The sequence below is a fragment of the Talpa occidentalis genome, unplaced genomic scaffold (genome assembly GCF_014898055.3).
Source record: "Talpa occidentalis isolate TD23 unplaced genomic scaffold, MPIMG_talOcc4v2.1 talOcc4.16, whole genome shotgun sequence".
Lineage (NCBI taxonomy): Eukaryota > Metazoa > Chordata > Mammalia > Eulipotyphla > Talpidae > Talpa > Talpa occidentalis.
This window is the reverse complement of record NW_023601653.1, coordinates 4,773,395-4,787,119: the sequence shown is the minus strand read 5'-3', so window position 1 is coordinate 4,787,119 and position 13,725 is coordinate 4,773,395. Positions and strand designations below refer to the sequence as shown.

Genomic DNA, 13,725 nt, shown 5'->3' with positions numbered 1-13,725 from the left:
ATGGGAGTGGATTCCCAAGGGCATGCCTTGTCTTTGGGCGTCTGGGGTTGCCCAGGCAGAGAGCCCGGAAGGGCTGTGGCCGTCAGAGTACTGGCCCCTGGCCTGGGAGTTAGCCCTTCCCCTCCCTTTACTCTCTCTGGTGTGCGGGTGCCTTGTTTCTAAGAGGGTAGTGCCGCTGATCCCCCATGCTTGAGGTGAGGGTGGTGTGATGGGCAAGTGGAAGCCCCTTGGGGACCTCCTAGCCACAGCCGATTTCCCTGACCTTGGATTACTGCGTCGGTCGGAGGAGTTCAGATCTACTTCCCCGGACGTGACACCACCTGTGATTCTTGTGGGACAGTGACCTCTGTGCTTTGTATTTTCTTTTTTTTTTTTAAGATTTATTCATTTATGCGTACGAGAACTGGAGTACAGGCCAGAGGTATGGGGGGGGGGGGGTTAAAGGATTCACCAGAGACAGACTGGGGAGCAGAACAGGCGGATCCACTGAAATACACTGCTGAGGGGTACAGCAGGGGAGACAGGAGAGGTCTGCTGCGCCATGTGGGTCAGCTCCCCAGCTGGGGATTGAACTCGTGCTGCAGTGACTGCCAATAGCTTGATGGCACTGAGACTGTACCCCTGCGCCCCCCGGGAGGCCCCTCCTTTGTCTTTTCTAATAAGTCACCAGGAAGAAAGTCTCAGGTGCCAGTCTCCTCACCCTGTGTTGGAGTTATCATTTTCTTCATTTTCTTCAGGGAGCCTGAGGTGCTGCAGCTGGCTCGTGATGGAGCTGAGCCCACCCTGGGCAGCCCTGCCATTTCCTGTTCCCCTCCCTCTTGCCTCCAGGGGACCCTGCAGCTGGTCCTCATGGGAGGATTTCGTGTTAGTGGTTTTGATCTTATCAACATGCTTTCTCTTTGTTTTTGTCTTCACAATCAAATTATCCAGTGGCTTCTGGATACCCTAGACAGTGGATTTCTCCGAGGGCAAGGACCCTGTCTTTGTTCTGTATCTCCCAGTCCTGACAAAGCTGGCATATCTTAGCCAACAGTGCATTTGTTCCAGGGAAGAAAGCGTGTAGTATTTATTCTCCAGAGTGCCCTCACCGCCGTCATGTCATCTAATCCTCATAATAACCCAGTGAGGTGGATATGATCCCCTATTTTATTGGTATGGAAGCGAACAATCAGGAAGATCACAAGGTCACATCTTTTCTAATGAGAAAGTTCCAGAAGGATTATCCTGAATACTTTGAGGAGCTCAGATTGCAGGGTTGGCTGCGGACACTTCCTCCACCTGCTGGGTGGGTGACCCCTAGTGTGCACCTAGGCCCTGGCCCCTGGGCTCCCACAGCTCCTCACCAGGCCTCGTTCCCGCAGGAGATCGCTGCGATGATCGACACCGAGTTTGCCAAGCAGACGTCCCTGGATGCAGTGGCCCAGGCGGTGGTGGACAGGGTGAAGCGCATCCATGGTGACACCTTCGCCAGTGGGGGGGAGCGGGCCAAGTTCTGCCCCAGGCATGAGGACATGACCCTGCTGGTGAGGAACTTCGGATACCCTCTGGGTGAAATGAGCCAGGCCCCCACCTCAGGTATGTGTGCTGCCTGCCACCGAGGGGATGGGCCTGCTGCCTGGAAGGGAGACAAGTGGGGCCTGGCTCTGAACGGCTCTGCCCCCGGCTCGCCCGCTTCAAGCCTCTCTGAGCTGCACCTCTTTCCTCTCGTCTGAGATGCGGCCAGTGCCCCTTGCCCTGGCTGCCCCCAACCACCTGCCTGCCCGTACAACGTGCAGAGTGGCACTGGGCGCTGCCTCCTGTGCGCCGGGCCCCTGACCCACCATGCCCTTTAGTCCATGTAACAGCCCTGAAGACAGCACCAGCTGCAGGTAGTGCCCCCGTACAGAAAGGAGGGTCGAGACCCTGGAAGGAAGAGACTGAGGGAGAGCTTAGGTGGGTGGGCAGCCTCCCGAAGCCTGGCTCTGCTCCCCACGGCGGGGCCGGGCGGGGCTGGGGGCGCCGAGGTGAGGCCTTCCACTCTCTGCCTTTTTGGTTTTGAAACCGTGGCTCCGGGAGAGCGGCGAGGGCCCTCTTTATGTTTCCCCCCAGTGCTGTGTTTCAAGACCGGCAAGTCCTGGTCCTGGGCTGCCTTTCTGTTTCTTCAACCCGGCAAGCCTTCGCGCCAGCCTCCACAGATGGATTGTTCTCCCACGGACACTGGGGTTGCTGCCGTTTCTCTGTCTTGTTGTTACTGCAACCCTATTTTTGTTGGGCCAACCTCAGCTCGGCGCACACTTACCCCCTTGGATGAAAGTGTTGTGGGAGGCCAGCCAGTAACCCTTTGCTGAGGCAGCTTGGCACTGGTCTCCTCCTGCTTAGAGCCTCGGGGAGAGGAAGTCCCACCTGCCTGGACACTCTGCCCCCAGCCCCTCTGCGCTGCCCCATGGGCCGGGGTCCCGCTGCCGCCTGGGAAGCCAGCCGGGCAGTTGCCTGGCCTCTCAGCTCCTCAGACTCACCCCCCTCAGCCTCCCTCCCCCCGCCCTGTTCCCACCATTCCAGGGTCCTCCCGGCCATTCCCTCTCTTCTTCCAAAGCTGCAGGAGGACGCGTGTACCCCGTCTCCGTGCCTTACTCCAGCGCCCAGAGCACCAGCAAGACCAGCGTGACCCTCTCTCTCGTCATGCCCTCCCAGGGCCAGCTCGTCAACGGGGCCCACAGCACCTCCGCCCTGGACGAGGCCACCCCCACCCTCACCAAGTAAGTCCTCTTGACGCCCCGAGCTCAGGCCTGCTTCCGGGGGGCCCCTCCTTGGTACCTGCACAGACCCAGCCTCCAGCTAAGTCCTGTTGCTGGGCAGTCTTGGGCAGGAGCCCTGGGGTTTTGTACCCGGGGGTCTGCCTCCAGGCCGAGCCGGGAAGAGACCCCAGCAGTGCGGGATCCGGCCCTGCCCAGGGGTGGGGAAGCGGAGCAGGGGGTGCCGGGCAGGCTTCCTCTCGGGCTGAGGGTATGGACAGCCTGCGGCTCCCCGGGCTTTCGGGCACGGGCACTAGTTTTCACTGAATGGGAAGGTTCTTCTCTTCTCTCACCTTGGAGGGTGTCCTGTAGGGTGGCCTCACGCTTGGGGGGGCATCATCTGACCTGTCTTGGCTTGTCAGAGCTGAGCCCCTGGTTTCTGACTAAATGTCCAATTTCGGCTTTGAAGTGGGTTTTCTAGTTTAAGGCGGGGGCAGGGGGCTGTGCAGGCACCAGGGGGTCTGGAGCCTGGGGTGGGGTGGGCCGCCCCAGCCCTCTGTGCTGCAGACCTGCCTCTGGTCTGGTGTCCACCCCGCCTTCAGGGCTGTGGAATGTGTCCCCCAACCCCCACACGCCAGGGGACCCGGATCTGGTTTCCACATTCCAGCCCTGCCTGGAATAATAGAGATGCCACACCCAGCCCCCTCGGAGGAGCTGTGGCCAATGGAAAGGGCCTTTGGGGAGGGAGTGGCTGTTCCCTCAGTTTCACAGGGGGTCTTCCCTTCTCCCTGCCCCCATGCTGCTGCTGCTTGTCCTCCACTGAGAGCTGAGGGCCTTGCTAGGCTGGGGCCGGCCCCCCATGGGGCTGCCCAGAGAAAGCCACCAGCTGTGTCCACAAAGGCAGAGCAGCAGAGCTGTGCTCGCGGCCATGCAGGAGACCCGGCCCCGCTCGTGCCCGAGCTGCCCGAGCCCTGACGGCTCAGGACCTGTCCTCACTGTTGATGGAAGGAAAAGTCTCAGTGACGGAGCCTATTAGATCACCAGAGTGGGGGTTCAAGCAGGGAAACTGGTCAGCAGGCTGCACCCCGAGAGCGGCCCTACAGCCCGGGTCTGCGGTCAGCCCGCAGGGCAGCGAGCGGACAGGAGAAGGCGCGCGGCAGAGACGTCAGAGCGTGATGGCGCCCGGCGGGCTCCCGGGTCTCGCCTGTAGGGTTAGATCTCTCGGTGTCCTCGGCTGTCTTGACCTGAAGAAAGGCTGATGCTGTCGGCTCTCGAGGCTCTCGAGGCACATCTAACAGGCAGGGGAGGGCTTCTCTCGGGGCTGGCGGGGAATGCGTGGTGGAGCCAGAAAGGCTGGTCCCCCCCCGCTTGGGGCTCCTCGCCGACCTCTTGGCCTCAAGTGGCTCCTCACCGACCTCTTGGCCTCAAGTGTCGGGTGAAAGGTCGCTTCACCCGCAGGCCACAGATGCCTGCGTGGCTGCCTTGGGGGACAGGTACAAAGGGCTCTGACTGGAAGCCCATGAAGGTGGCTTCAGGGGCCCAGGGAGGGGGTCCCACGGCATCCACCGTGTGTCCACACCCCCATCGTGGAGGGAAGGAGGAGGAGGGCGCCGCCAGGGAGAAGAACCCTTGCCTGCCTGTGGGTGAGGGTGGGCGGGGAGAGGCTGGGATCAGGCCCTCTGGGCAGCAGGGCGGCGAGGCCGAGACGTCGTCTGTCTTCGGGGGCACCAGCCATGGGTGCGGTTCCTCCAGCCGAGGGGCCCATTTTATTGGATTCCAGTTCATTTAAATAGCCGTGTTTTGTTAGGGTTTGAAATACGTGTCCGGATTTTCATTTGCCCCTGAGGACACCTGGCCGCTGGCTCTCGTGGTCGCCTTTCTTAGCGGCCGGGGGGTGGAAGCCTGCTGTCGGGAAGGCCTGTGGTGGCCAGGGTTCTGGAAGCCAGGCCCCTGACTGACTCTCCGGTCACCCCGCAGCCAGAGCCCGACCCTGACCCTGCAGTCCACCAACACGCACACCCAGAGCAGCAGCTCCAGCTCCGACGGGGGCCTCTTCCGCTCCCGGCCCGCCCACTCGCTCCCACCCGGCGAGGACGGCCGTGTGGAGCCCTACGTGGACTTTGCAGCGTTCTACCGCCTCTGGAGCGTGGACCATGGCGAGCAGAGCGTGATGACGTAGCGCTGGCCAGGGGGGTGCGCCCGGAGCCAGACCCAGAGCGGTGAGGAGCCCGGCTCTGGGGTGGGACAGGCCAATCGCAGGGCCTGCAGGTGCCCAGGCTTCAGGTGGCACCATCACATCGTGGCCCCACAGAGAAGCTCCTCCTGGAGGGCTCGGCCACGGCCTGCACCTGGGACGCCCTCCGCCCCTGCCCTCGCAGCTGCCGCCAGGAGCTCCACGGCCCTCAGAGCAGAGGCCGCCGGCCACAGCGTTCTCGGGACTCTAGCCGCCCTCTCCCCTGGAAGAGCCATTGAGCTTGGCACCCCTGCCGCCGCCGCCGCGTCTCTGCTGCTCCACGCCAGCGGGTGCTGGAGGCGCGGTGGAGAGAACGGGGAGAGAGCTCTGGGAGGGGAGAGGCTTTTCCAGACCCGCTGCTCTGAGCCGTCGAGGATGGAGCTAGGGCCTCTCTGCCTTCAGCGCGGAGGGGCTGCTGCCAGGGAGCACCGCCTGCATCTGCACGGAGGGAGCAGGCCCAGAGAGCCCACCAGTTGAGGAGCGGCAGACCCCGTCTTCCCTTCAGCATTCAAGGGCCCCTGGGTTCTTCCGCCCTCCCCCCAGCTCCCAGCCCCGGGCCACACATGCTGCCCAGACGTGGCCCTCAGGGGTGGCCGCAGGGGTGGCCGGCTGGTCCGCTGGGGCTCGGGCCTGGTCCTAAGACCTGGTTCGCTCGGGCCCAGGATCGTTTCCCTGCGGCAGAGCCGGCTCCAGTGCGGCTCCCAGGAGAGGGCGCCCAGGGAGCCGTGGCCTGAGAGAGGGACCCACTTGCAGTGGCCCTCGCCCTCCACCAGGCAGGCGTCTCTGTCCTGCAGGGGTGCGGATCTGAAGCCAGTCACGAAGGCCTGCGAACACGGAATTCTAGGATGTGTCTGTGGTGCAGTTTGGTCTCTAGAAATAGAATCACTTTTTTACCGCAATAAAGAAAGGTTGGTGTGACGCAGCGTGGCGTGGATTGGGCTTTTATTCGTCTCCTGCAATGGCCCTGGGCGGGGGCGCCTGGAGCCGCCCGCCTCCTGGTGCCCACGCCCGCGGGGGAGCAGCAGTGTCCAGCACGTCTGGAGGGGGTCGTGCTTCCCCCCAGACCCGGGTCCTCCAGGCCATGTGGGCAGAGGCAACTGCTGAGCCCAGCCCCGTGCCAGGTCCCGGCGCAGCGTCCTGGCCTCTCCCCCTCAGGACCTTCAGAGAGTTCCGTTGCTCGCGGGGAGGAGAGGCCGTGACTCCCGGGCCCGCTCCTGGCACGGAAGGACTCGTCTCCAGCGAGTGTCTGCTTAGCAGAGCCCAGCTCAGCGTGTGGGTGGGTGGGTCCAAGACCCCAGACAACCCCCCTCCTCTGCCGGGAAGGGGTCTAGGCCGAGAACTGCCTGCAGGACTGCCTTTTGAATCTGGACCCCTCGATTTTCCCTGCTGTCCTCTTGGGGGGCCGGATGGCTGCTGTTGGTCAGGAGCCCTCCTGAGTCATGGCCTCAGCCCGGCATCCCATAAGGGAGGTGATGGGCATCCCCCTTCACAGCTGAGCCCCGAGGCACAGCTGTTTGGGGTGTGTCCCCGTCTGACCTCTAGGCCCCGGGCCTCACCCACAACCTGCTTTGCCCCAGATGTGGGGTGTGGGCTCTGCCCTACTGGCTTTGTGTCCCTCGCCCCCAGCTTCCTGTCCCTCAGCGGCCCTGGAGCTTGTCTCCTGGGGGAGAGGGCCATGGTTTCTGTTTCCGGGCACCCTCTGCTGAGTCGGGCGTGGAGCAGAGAAGGGGAGCCTGGGTCGGGAGTCTGCTTTAGGGTTTCACGCGGCCAGGGTGGGGCTGAGGAAAAGAGCCCTGTCTCGGGGCAGGCTGCTGACATTGTCCCCGGCCGGAGGACCCGGTGCCCCCGAGACTGGAGCACAGAAGCAAGACGGCCCACCTGCCGCCCTTGGAACACTGTCTCCCCAAAAGGGTCTCGGTCACAGGCCCAGTTGGGGCCCCTGCCTGGATCAGACCAGATGCAGCCAGTTTTCTGCGGGCTGGGGGCCCTTGGGCAGGGAGGGGCTGTCGGCTGTGCAGGAGCTGCAGGGCACCCTGGCGCCATCTTCACTAGACTGGGACTGTCTGCAGCCCTTGTCTGGTTTGGCCCTTTAGTCCAGCTTGTGGGCAGGGTGTCCCTGCCACCAGCAGCCCTGGCAGGAGCGACTCACTAGCTCTAACGGAAGCACCTGCTCTCTAGCAGCACCGCCCTGCTGCCCCCCACATCCCACCCCTTCAGTCAGCTTCACAGGAACACTCCTGGCTGACACTTCTCTCACCCACTGAGACGTCCACTGAGTCACAGCGGGGGCCGCGGCTACCTCATTGCGTTGGGTTCCAGGCCCAAGGCCGATGCTGGCCACACCCAAGCCTCACGCATGTTAAATGAGGGAGTGACAGGCCGTGTGGCCTTGGGATGTCACATGACCACACTGAGCTTGGTTTCTTGGTTTATAATGTGAAGCTTTATTTTTTTTTAAGATTTATTTATGCATGCAAGAACTGGGGTGCAGGCCCCAGTGCGAGGGGCGGGGGATTCACTAGAGACAGAGTGGGGAGCAGAACAGGCAGATCTGCTGAAACACACTGCTGAGGGGCGCAGTGGGGAGCCAGGAAAGGCCTGCTGCGCCATGTGGGTTGCTCCCTGGCCGGGGATCGAACCTGCGCTGCGGTGACTGCGGACCGCCTCACAGTGCTGCGTCTTAAGCCCTTGTGCCACCAGGCGGGCCCCTATAACGTGAGGCTTTACAAACTTCCGTGTCACGTAGCTGTGAGAGGTGAGGACGGCCGTGTGTGAGGAAGCCGGGTCTCACGTGTGGCGGGTGCTGTTGCAGCTTCCTCTCGGCCCCGAGGTGGGGTCGTGGGTGCGGTCCAGCCTTTTCTCAGCGAAGCCCCAGGGGCTCCAGCCCGGCTCCAGAACTTTCCCCCAACAGAGCATCTTTCTTGATTCCCCTTCCTGGACCCCTGTTTTGAAATCAAACAAGGATGCAGATCACTGCCTGCCCGGACGGGCTTGGCACGAGCGGGCACCTTGTCCCCGCGCCACGTGACATCAGCCTGAGCAGAGACAGGCACTTGACATTTCCCCGAGCCTGGGCGGCATCGCTGCAGACAGACCGGGGTCTGGCAGCAGCTGTGAGGAGCGCTGATGAACACGGGCTCCTGGATGGCTTCCTGCCTTCCAGCCCCCCTCAGGGGTCAGAGGCCCCCAGGCTGTGTGACCGCTTGCCCGGCTCAGGCCCTTCTTACCCTCACCCTCCCCTGACACAGCCTGGGCCGGGCCAGCGGCAGGGCCGGCCTTGGAGCCCACCGCGGCCCCACAGCTGTCCCTACAGCCCCCACCCCCCACCCCCGCTTCAGACCGTCGCTTCAGCAAAGCCATTGCCCCAGCCAACCCGCCCCCTCGGGGTGGCTGGTTTGGGGGCGCTGACCGTCCTCCCTGCGTGTGCCCCTGGGTCACTGCGGGTGGCGCTCACAAGCTCTTCTGCACATGCTTCCGAAGCTCGGCTTTTTGTAGAAACAAAGACACGACATGATGGAGGTCGAGCCACGCAGGGGCGTGTTGTTCCGCCGTGGAAAGGGGTGAGGTCCTGACTCACGCTAACACTGCCGTGAGGACGTCGTGCTCGCGAGAGCCAGACGCACGCACGGACTGGAGGACCCTTCTCGGGACGCGCCCAGGAGAGGCAAACCCGCAGCCAGGGAAAGCAGCCTGGTGCTTGGCAGGGCTGGGCCCGGGAGGGTGGGGATCGGCCATGTTGCCGCCGCAGGCTTTTCTGCGGTGATGAGAAAGTCTGAAACGAGCAAGAGGATTGAGCAACTTAGGGACGTCCCGAGGGGCCACGAATCACCCCGTAAAATTGTTAATCGTGTGTTATATAAACTTCACCTCGATGAGAAAGAAATGAAGGCAGCAGCCTTGCGCTTCCAGCCTCGGCTCCTCCAGCTTCGGGAAGCGGCCGCGTGGGCCGGCCAGGGCCAAGCCTCCTCCGGCAAGGGCACTCGAGCCACGTAGGCCACTTTAGATCCGGAACAAGTGAAATGAATGTCAGTGCCACGGCGTGTTGAGCCCAACGGCCAGAACTTCATCGTTTCCACATGTAGGCGACATAGGATGACGAGCGAGAGCTCTTTCTTAGGAAGCCTTTGACATGCAGGTGGGCTTCACCGGCGCGGGAACCTCGCCGCGGGGCGGCTGCATCCTGACCTTCACAGCCACGCACCCTCGTGGTCCCCCCGTGGACAGTGGTCGCCCCACTGGACAGCGCAATGCTCAGGTGGTTCCAACCGGAGTCTCAGGACACAATCCATAGGACATGAGGGTTTTAAGACCTAGTAGACCTCGCGTCTCTGAATTAAAAGCAAATTGGCTGGGATCCTATTTAGGATCCCCCGAACAGTCCCCTTAAAAACAAGACCGCAATTAAACAAGTTCCCACACGACCCAGCGATTCCCTTTCTGGGTCGACAGGCGAGGGAACGGGACGCAGCGGCTCGCACGGACACCTGCCCTTGTGCTGGCTACAGCAGCCAGAAAGAGAAAACACCCCGCGGATGGATGGAAGGATCAGCAAGAGGGGGCGCCAGGTCAAGGGCTAGTCTCCGGGCCTAAAATGGAAGGAAATTCTGACACCTGCTGCCATGTGGATGAGCCTTGAGGACGTGATACAAAGTGAAATAAACGCGCCCCCAAGGGCCAAGTACTGCGGGAGCCGCTCGTATGTGGTCCCTGGAGTCAAGGACACACAGATGGGGGGCGAGGGGGCTGGAGCTGGGTGGGGCTGGGGCGTTGGTGTTTAGTGGCACAGAGTTTCAGTTTGGGAAGATGAGGAAGTTGTGGAGACGGTGGTGGTGGTGGTGGTGAGGGCTGCCCAGCCTGGGGATGTACTTCCCGCCCCTGAAATATGCGCTTACAAATAGTTAAAACGGTCAGTTTTATCTTATGTGTCTCTTATTTTTATTTTTTTTAAAGATTTATTTATGCATACTAGAGCTGGGGTACAGGCCAGAGATGCAGGGGGTGAGAGGACTCACCAGAGACAGAGTGGGGAGCAGAACAGGCAGATGTACTGAAATGCACTGCTGAGGGGAGCAGCGGGCGAGACAGGAGAGGTCTGCCGCGCCATGTGGGTAGCCCCCTGGCCAGGCTCAAACTCATGCTGCAGAGGCTGCAGACAGCTTCATAGTGCGGTGCTTAACCCCTTGCGCCACCAGGGAGGCCTCTCTTATGTGTCTTTTGTCACAATTAAGAAAAATAAGTCCTGCCGCCCAATGCTTTCAGGTTTGTGTTCTCAGGTGAGGAGTCTGTAGTCCCTGGTGGTTAATGAGAAAAAATGGTGGTAGACAGTGGCCAGCTCAGACCCCAGTGCCCAGGCTGGCCCAGTGCTGTCCAGGCAACCCCAGCCTGGTTTTCACCTGGGGGGGCAGGTCCAGGGAACGGTGAGGCCCCACTTGTGGCCAAGGCTGCCTAGGCCCAGACACCAGTCCCGGACGACCGACCCCCTCGGCCAGCAGGGTCCCTGTTTGCTGTCAGCTTGAATTTCTATTGGTTCTGCTACTATTCTTTGTATTTGTTTTGTAAATTTGCTTTGGTTGGTTTTAATGTTGGAGGCAAACATAAGCACGAGAGGTTTGTCCCCGGCTGTGTCCGTGCCTGGTTCAGAAACCCTGGGCTGAAAATGGTGGGAGGTAACGTCAGGATCCATGGGAATTTCTTTCAAAGAACATTCCGTTCACACGCTGCTCGGTTTGTAGTAATGCTGTGGTTTGGCCTCTGGGTCTGTCTCCCTTGAGACAAGGTCATCCCTGTGTCCCCACGGACTGGCAGCCAGGACAGTTTCAGAATTGTTCTCAGGGCCTCCCCGGTGGCGCAGCGGTTGAGCGCTGGGCTGCGAAGCTGCCCGCAGCCTCTGCAGCGCTGGTTCCATCCCCTGCGGCCAGTGAGGGTCCCACATGGCGCGCAGACCTCTCCTGCCGCCCGCTGCTCCCCTCAGCAGTGTACTTCGGTCCTTCTGCCTGCTCTGCTCCCCGCTCTGGCTCTGGTGAATCCTCTCACCCTCCCACGCTTCTGACTGTACCCAGTGCTTGTGTAAATAAATAGATGAATCTTTAAAAAAAAAGAAGAAGAAAACAGAATTGTTTCCAGAGGGAGGGAGTCAGTGAGTGAGTGAGTGAGTGAGTGAATGGGGGGCAGGTGTAGAGGAAGGGGGATTCCTTTTTCAGAACAGGAGGGTCAGGGGAGGATGTGGGAGGGGCGTGCGTCCCAGGCCTAGAAGGGGGGTTTACAGAGTAGGAGGTGAGGGTGGGGGTGGCATATCTCAGGGAGAAGCCCCAGCCCACAGGACGTCCACCAGGCAGAAGTCCTGCCCTGCCCAGTGACGTCATACCTGGGACCCATCCTGAGCCCAGTTGGCTGGGCGGCCTGCCCAAGGGCCATCCTTCCCACCAGACACCCCACAGCAGCACCTACTCCCCTTGGGCTCACGCTCTCCAGCCCCATAGAGCCTAGGCCTCCTCACCTCTCCTCTGTATCACCCCCTCCCACTGGACTCCCTGAGCCAGGCTGGCCCCCGCTGACCTCCTGGGTCCCGCAGACGCTCTTGTTCATTCGGTCGGTGCACATCGCCTGTCGCCCGGGCCAGCACCGCGTCGGAACAGAGCAGGACGGGCAGGGAAGTGGCAGGACCTCATGGCAGCAAAGAGCAAAGCACCAGCGGGTCGGCAGGAGCAGTCAGGGCTCCGGAGGGGTCCCTATGACACCATCTTGGTGGGAGGGAGTCCAGGCCCCAGGATCCTCAGGGTGCCGGCTCTGATCCAACCCAGCTTCGGGGTCTGCGCCTGGCCCTGCAGCCCCAGCGAGTGAAGAAAGTGACTCACGGTCACCTGGGGCGAAGGGGTCTTGACCAAGTTCACAAAGCTTAGGGAATACGCTTTTGGGGTCGGGGTCCCGGTCTCTGTCACATTACGGGGTCTGGCAGGTCACTTCCCATTGTGAGCCTCAGCTTCCTGCAGGGCGGGCTGGGGCCAGGGGCCAGAAAGCGCCAGGAATCTGCGGGTCCCGAATCCTCCTGGGAGGCTGGAGGGGGGCAATCCAGGGAGGGAGGAGGGCGTGTCATCCCCACCTGATTTAGAGGCAGCCCCTCCCGGCCTCACAGGGGAGACACCAGAATCTCACGTGTGTGTAGACAGCCTGGCGAGCGCCCTGCCTTCTACCCTATATCCCTGGGGATCAGGAATCCAGGTAACAGGGCCCCCTCGTGTGGCCTGGGGGGCTGCCATGTGACTGTCAGTGCCTCCTCCTGCGCCCCCCCCCCCCAGGGCCAGCTGCCAGGAGGTCAGGGCCTGACCCGCAGAAACTCCCTGCTCTGCGTTGGCCTGGAGGGACCAGGGTGGGAAAGCAGGAGCTTGGAACACCCCCCTTCCCTGATGCCCCAGGCGCAGGGCTGACCCCTGCTTGCTGGCTCTGGACCTTGCACCCCTCCCTGAACCTGTTTCCACACCTCTGCCGTGGAGATCCCCCCAGAAACTAGGAGGAGCAGAGTGTGGGAGGGTGAACCTGAGTGTTAGAGTTGGTGATCATCTTGGTGGCCCCTGGAAATGGGGTGGGGGCCATTCCACCTCCTCCCTCAGCCCCAGAGGAGCCCCGGCCCATGAGCATCATCGGGAAGCCCCAGGGGGCTGGGGGGTTCTTTCCTCCTGAGTGGCATGGGCAGGACCCCCCCACTCCCCTCTTAGGGACTGGTTGTGAAGACAACTCAGGGCCTGGTCCCCAGGGGCCAGCCCCAGATTCCAGTGCCCTGAACCCCCGGGGGGAATCCCTTAGGGGCCACCCCGGCCCCTCCTGCGGCATGACCCGGAGGAGAGGCGGGCGGGGGTGTGGGGCAGGGAGCCGGCCAGCGGGGAGCCGGGTCCCGCTGAGCTGGACGACGGCAGTGAGGGTGGGCAGGCGCCGTGGACGCCCGGCCAGCTCGGGGTCTCGGCAGCCCCTTCTCCTCAGCTCCTCAGGCTCCAGGTAGAGCCTCAGGGTCTTCCTTGCCCGGCATCCCCGCCCCCACCCCCGCCCTGAGAGCGGGTCCCCGGGAGAGATGAGCTCCCGTCCCTGGCAGCCTCTCAGACGGGAGGACGGATGTGAGCTGCTGGGAGAAGGAAGGAAGGCAGCGCCGAGGGGAGAGGCCGGGCTGCGCGGCCATGGCTTCCTGTGCGGCCGGGGGAGCGCAGCCCCCTCCCAGGGCTCTGTGGACCCGGGCCCGAGGGCCTGAGGGAGGTGGCTGCTGTGAAGGCGTCAGCCCTCCCCGCTCAAGGCCTCAGGCGCGGCCGAGCCCCTCCCCACTGGCCTCCCTGAGCGGCCAGGACAGTGGGGGCGGGCAGCGGGGGGGGGGGGGGGGCGCTGAGGTGCTGGACGGCCCAGTGCTCCCCTCAGGTTAGCCCGGGGGTGCTGCCGCCACGGGCAGGGCCGGGGTGTCAGGAGGACGCGCGGGGTCTGCCAGGCCAGGTGTGAGCCTCCAACTCCAAACCAACCTGTCTCCAGCCTCGGCCTCCGTCCCCGAGGGTGGGCCGGGGCTCCGGGCGACTCTGTTCCGGGGCAGACAAGGCCCATGTGGCCGGGGCTTGGTTCTAGCCTTCTTAGAACCGGGCTTATTGTCAGTGCATCTAGTTCCAAATGCGTCTTACTTTCCCTCCGGGGTTTACCTAAGGGTCAGGATTTCAAAAACCACAACAAACAAACGAGCGCCCTTGGGCTCCGGGCACAAGGGGCTGGGGGCACTTGGCGGAGGCCACTACACCAGGGTGCCTTCATCGTGGG

At 62.6% G+C, this 13,725-nt stretch overlaps 1 protein-coding gene across 2 annotated transcripts in view; it reads left to right on the top strand.

Moving 5' to 3' along the window:
* LOC119247246 (TGF-beta-activated kinase 1 and MAP3K7-binding protein 1) overlaps positions 1-5,878 on the top strand; it is a 57,788-nt gene extending 51,910 nt beyond the window's left edge. For both annotated transcript variants that reach the window (XM_054696030.1, XM_037513532.2), the window contains 3 exons: positions 1,362-1,575; positions 2,573-2,735; positions 4,689-5,878. In XM_054696030.1, the coding sequence (XP_054552005.1) occupies positions 1,362-1,575; positions 2,573-2,735; positions 4,689-4,890 (579 nt within the window). In that variant the 3' untranslated portion in view covers positions 4,891-5,878. The remainder of the gene's footprint in view (positions 1-1,361; positions 1,576-2,572; positions 2,736-4,688) is intronic.
* The last annotated feature ends 7,847 nt before the right edge of the window (positions 5,879-13,725 follow it).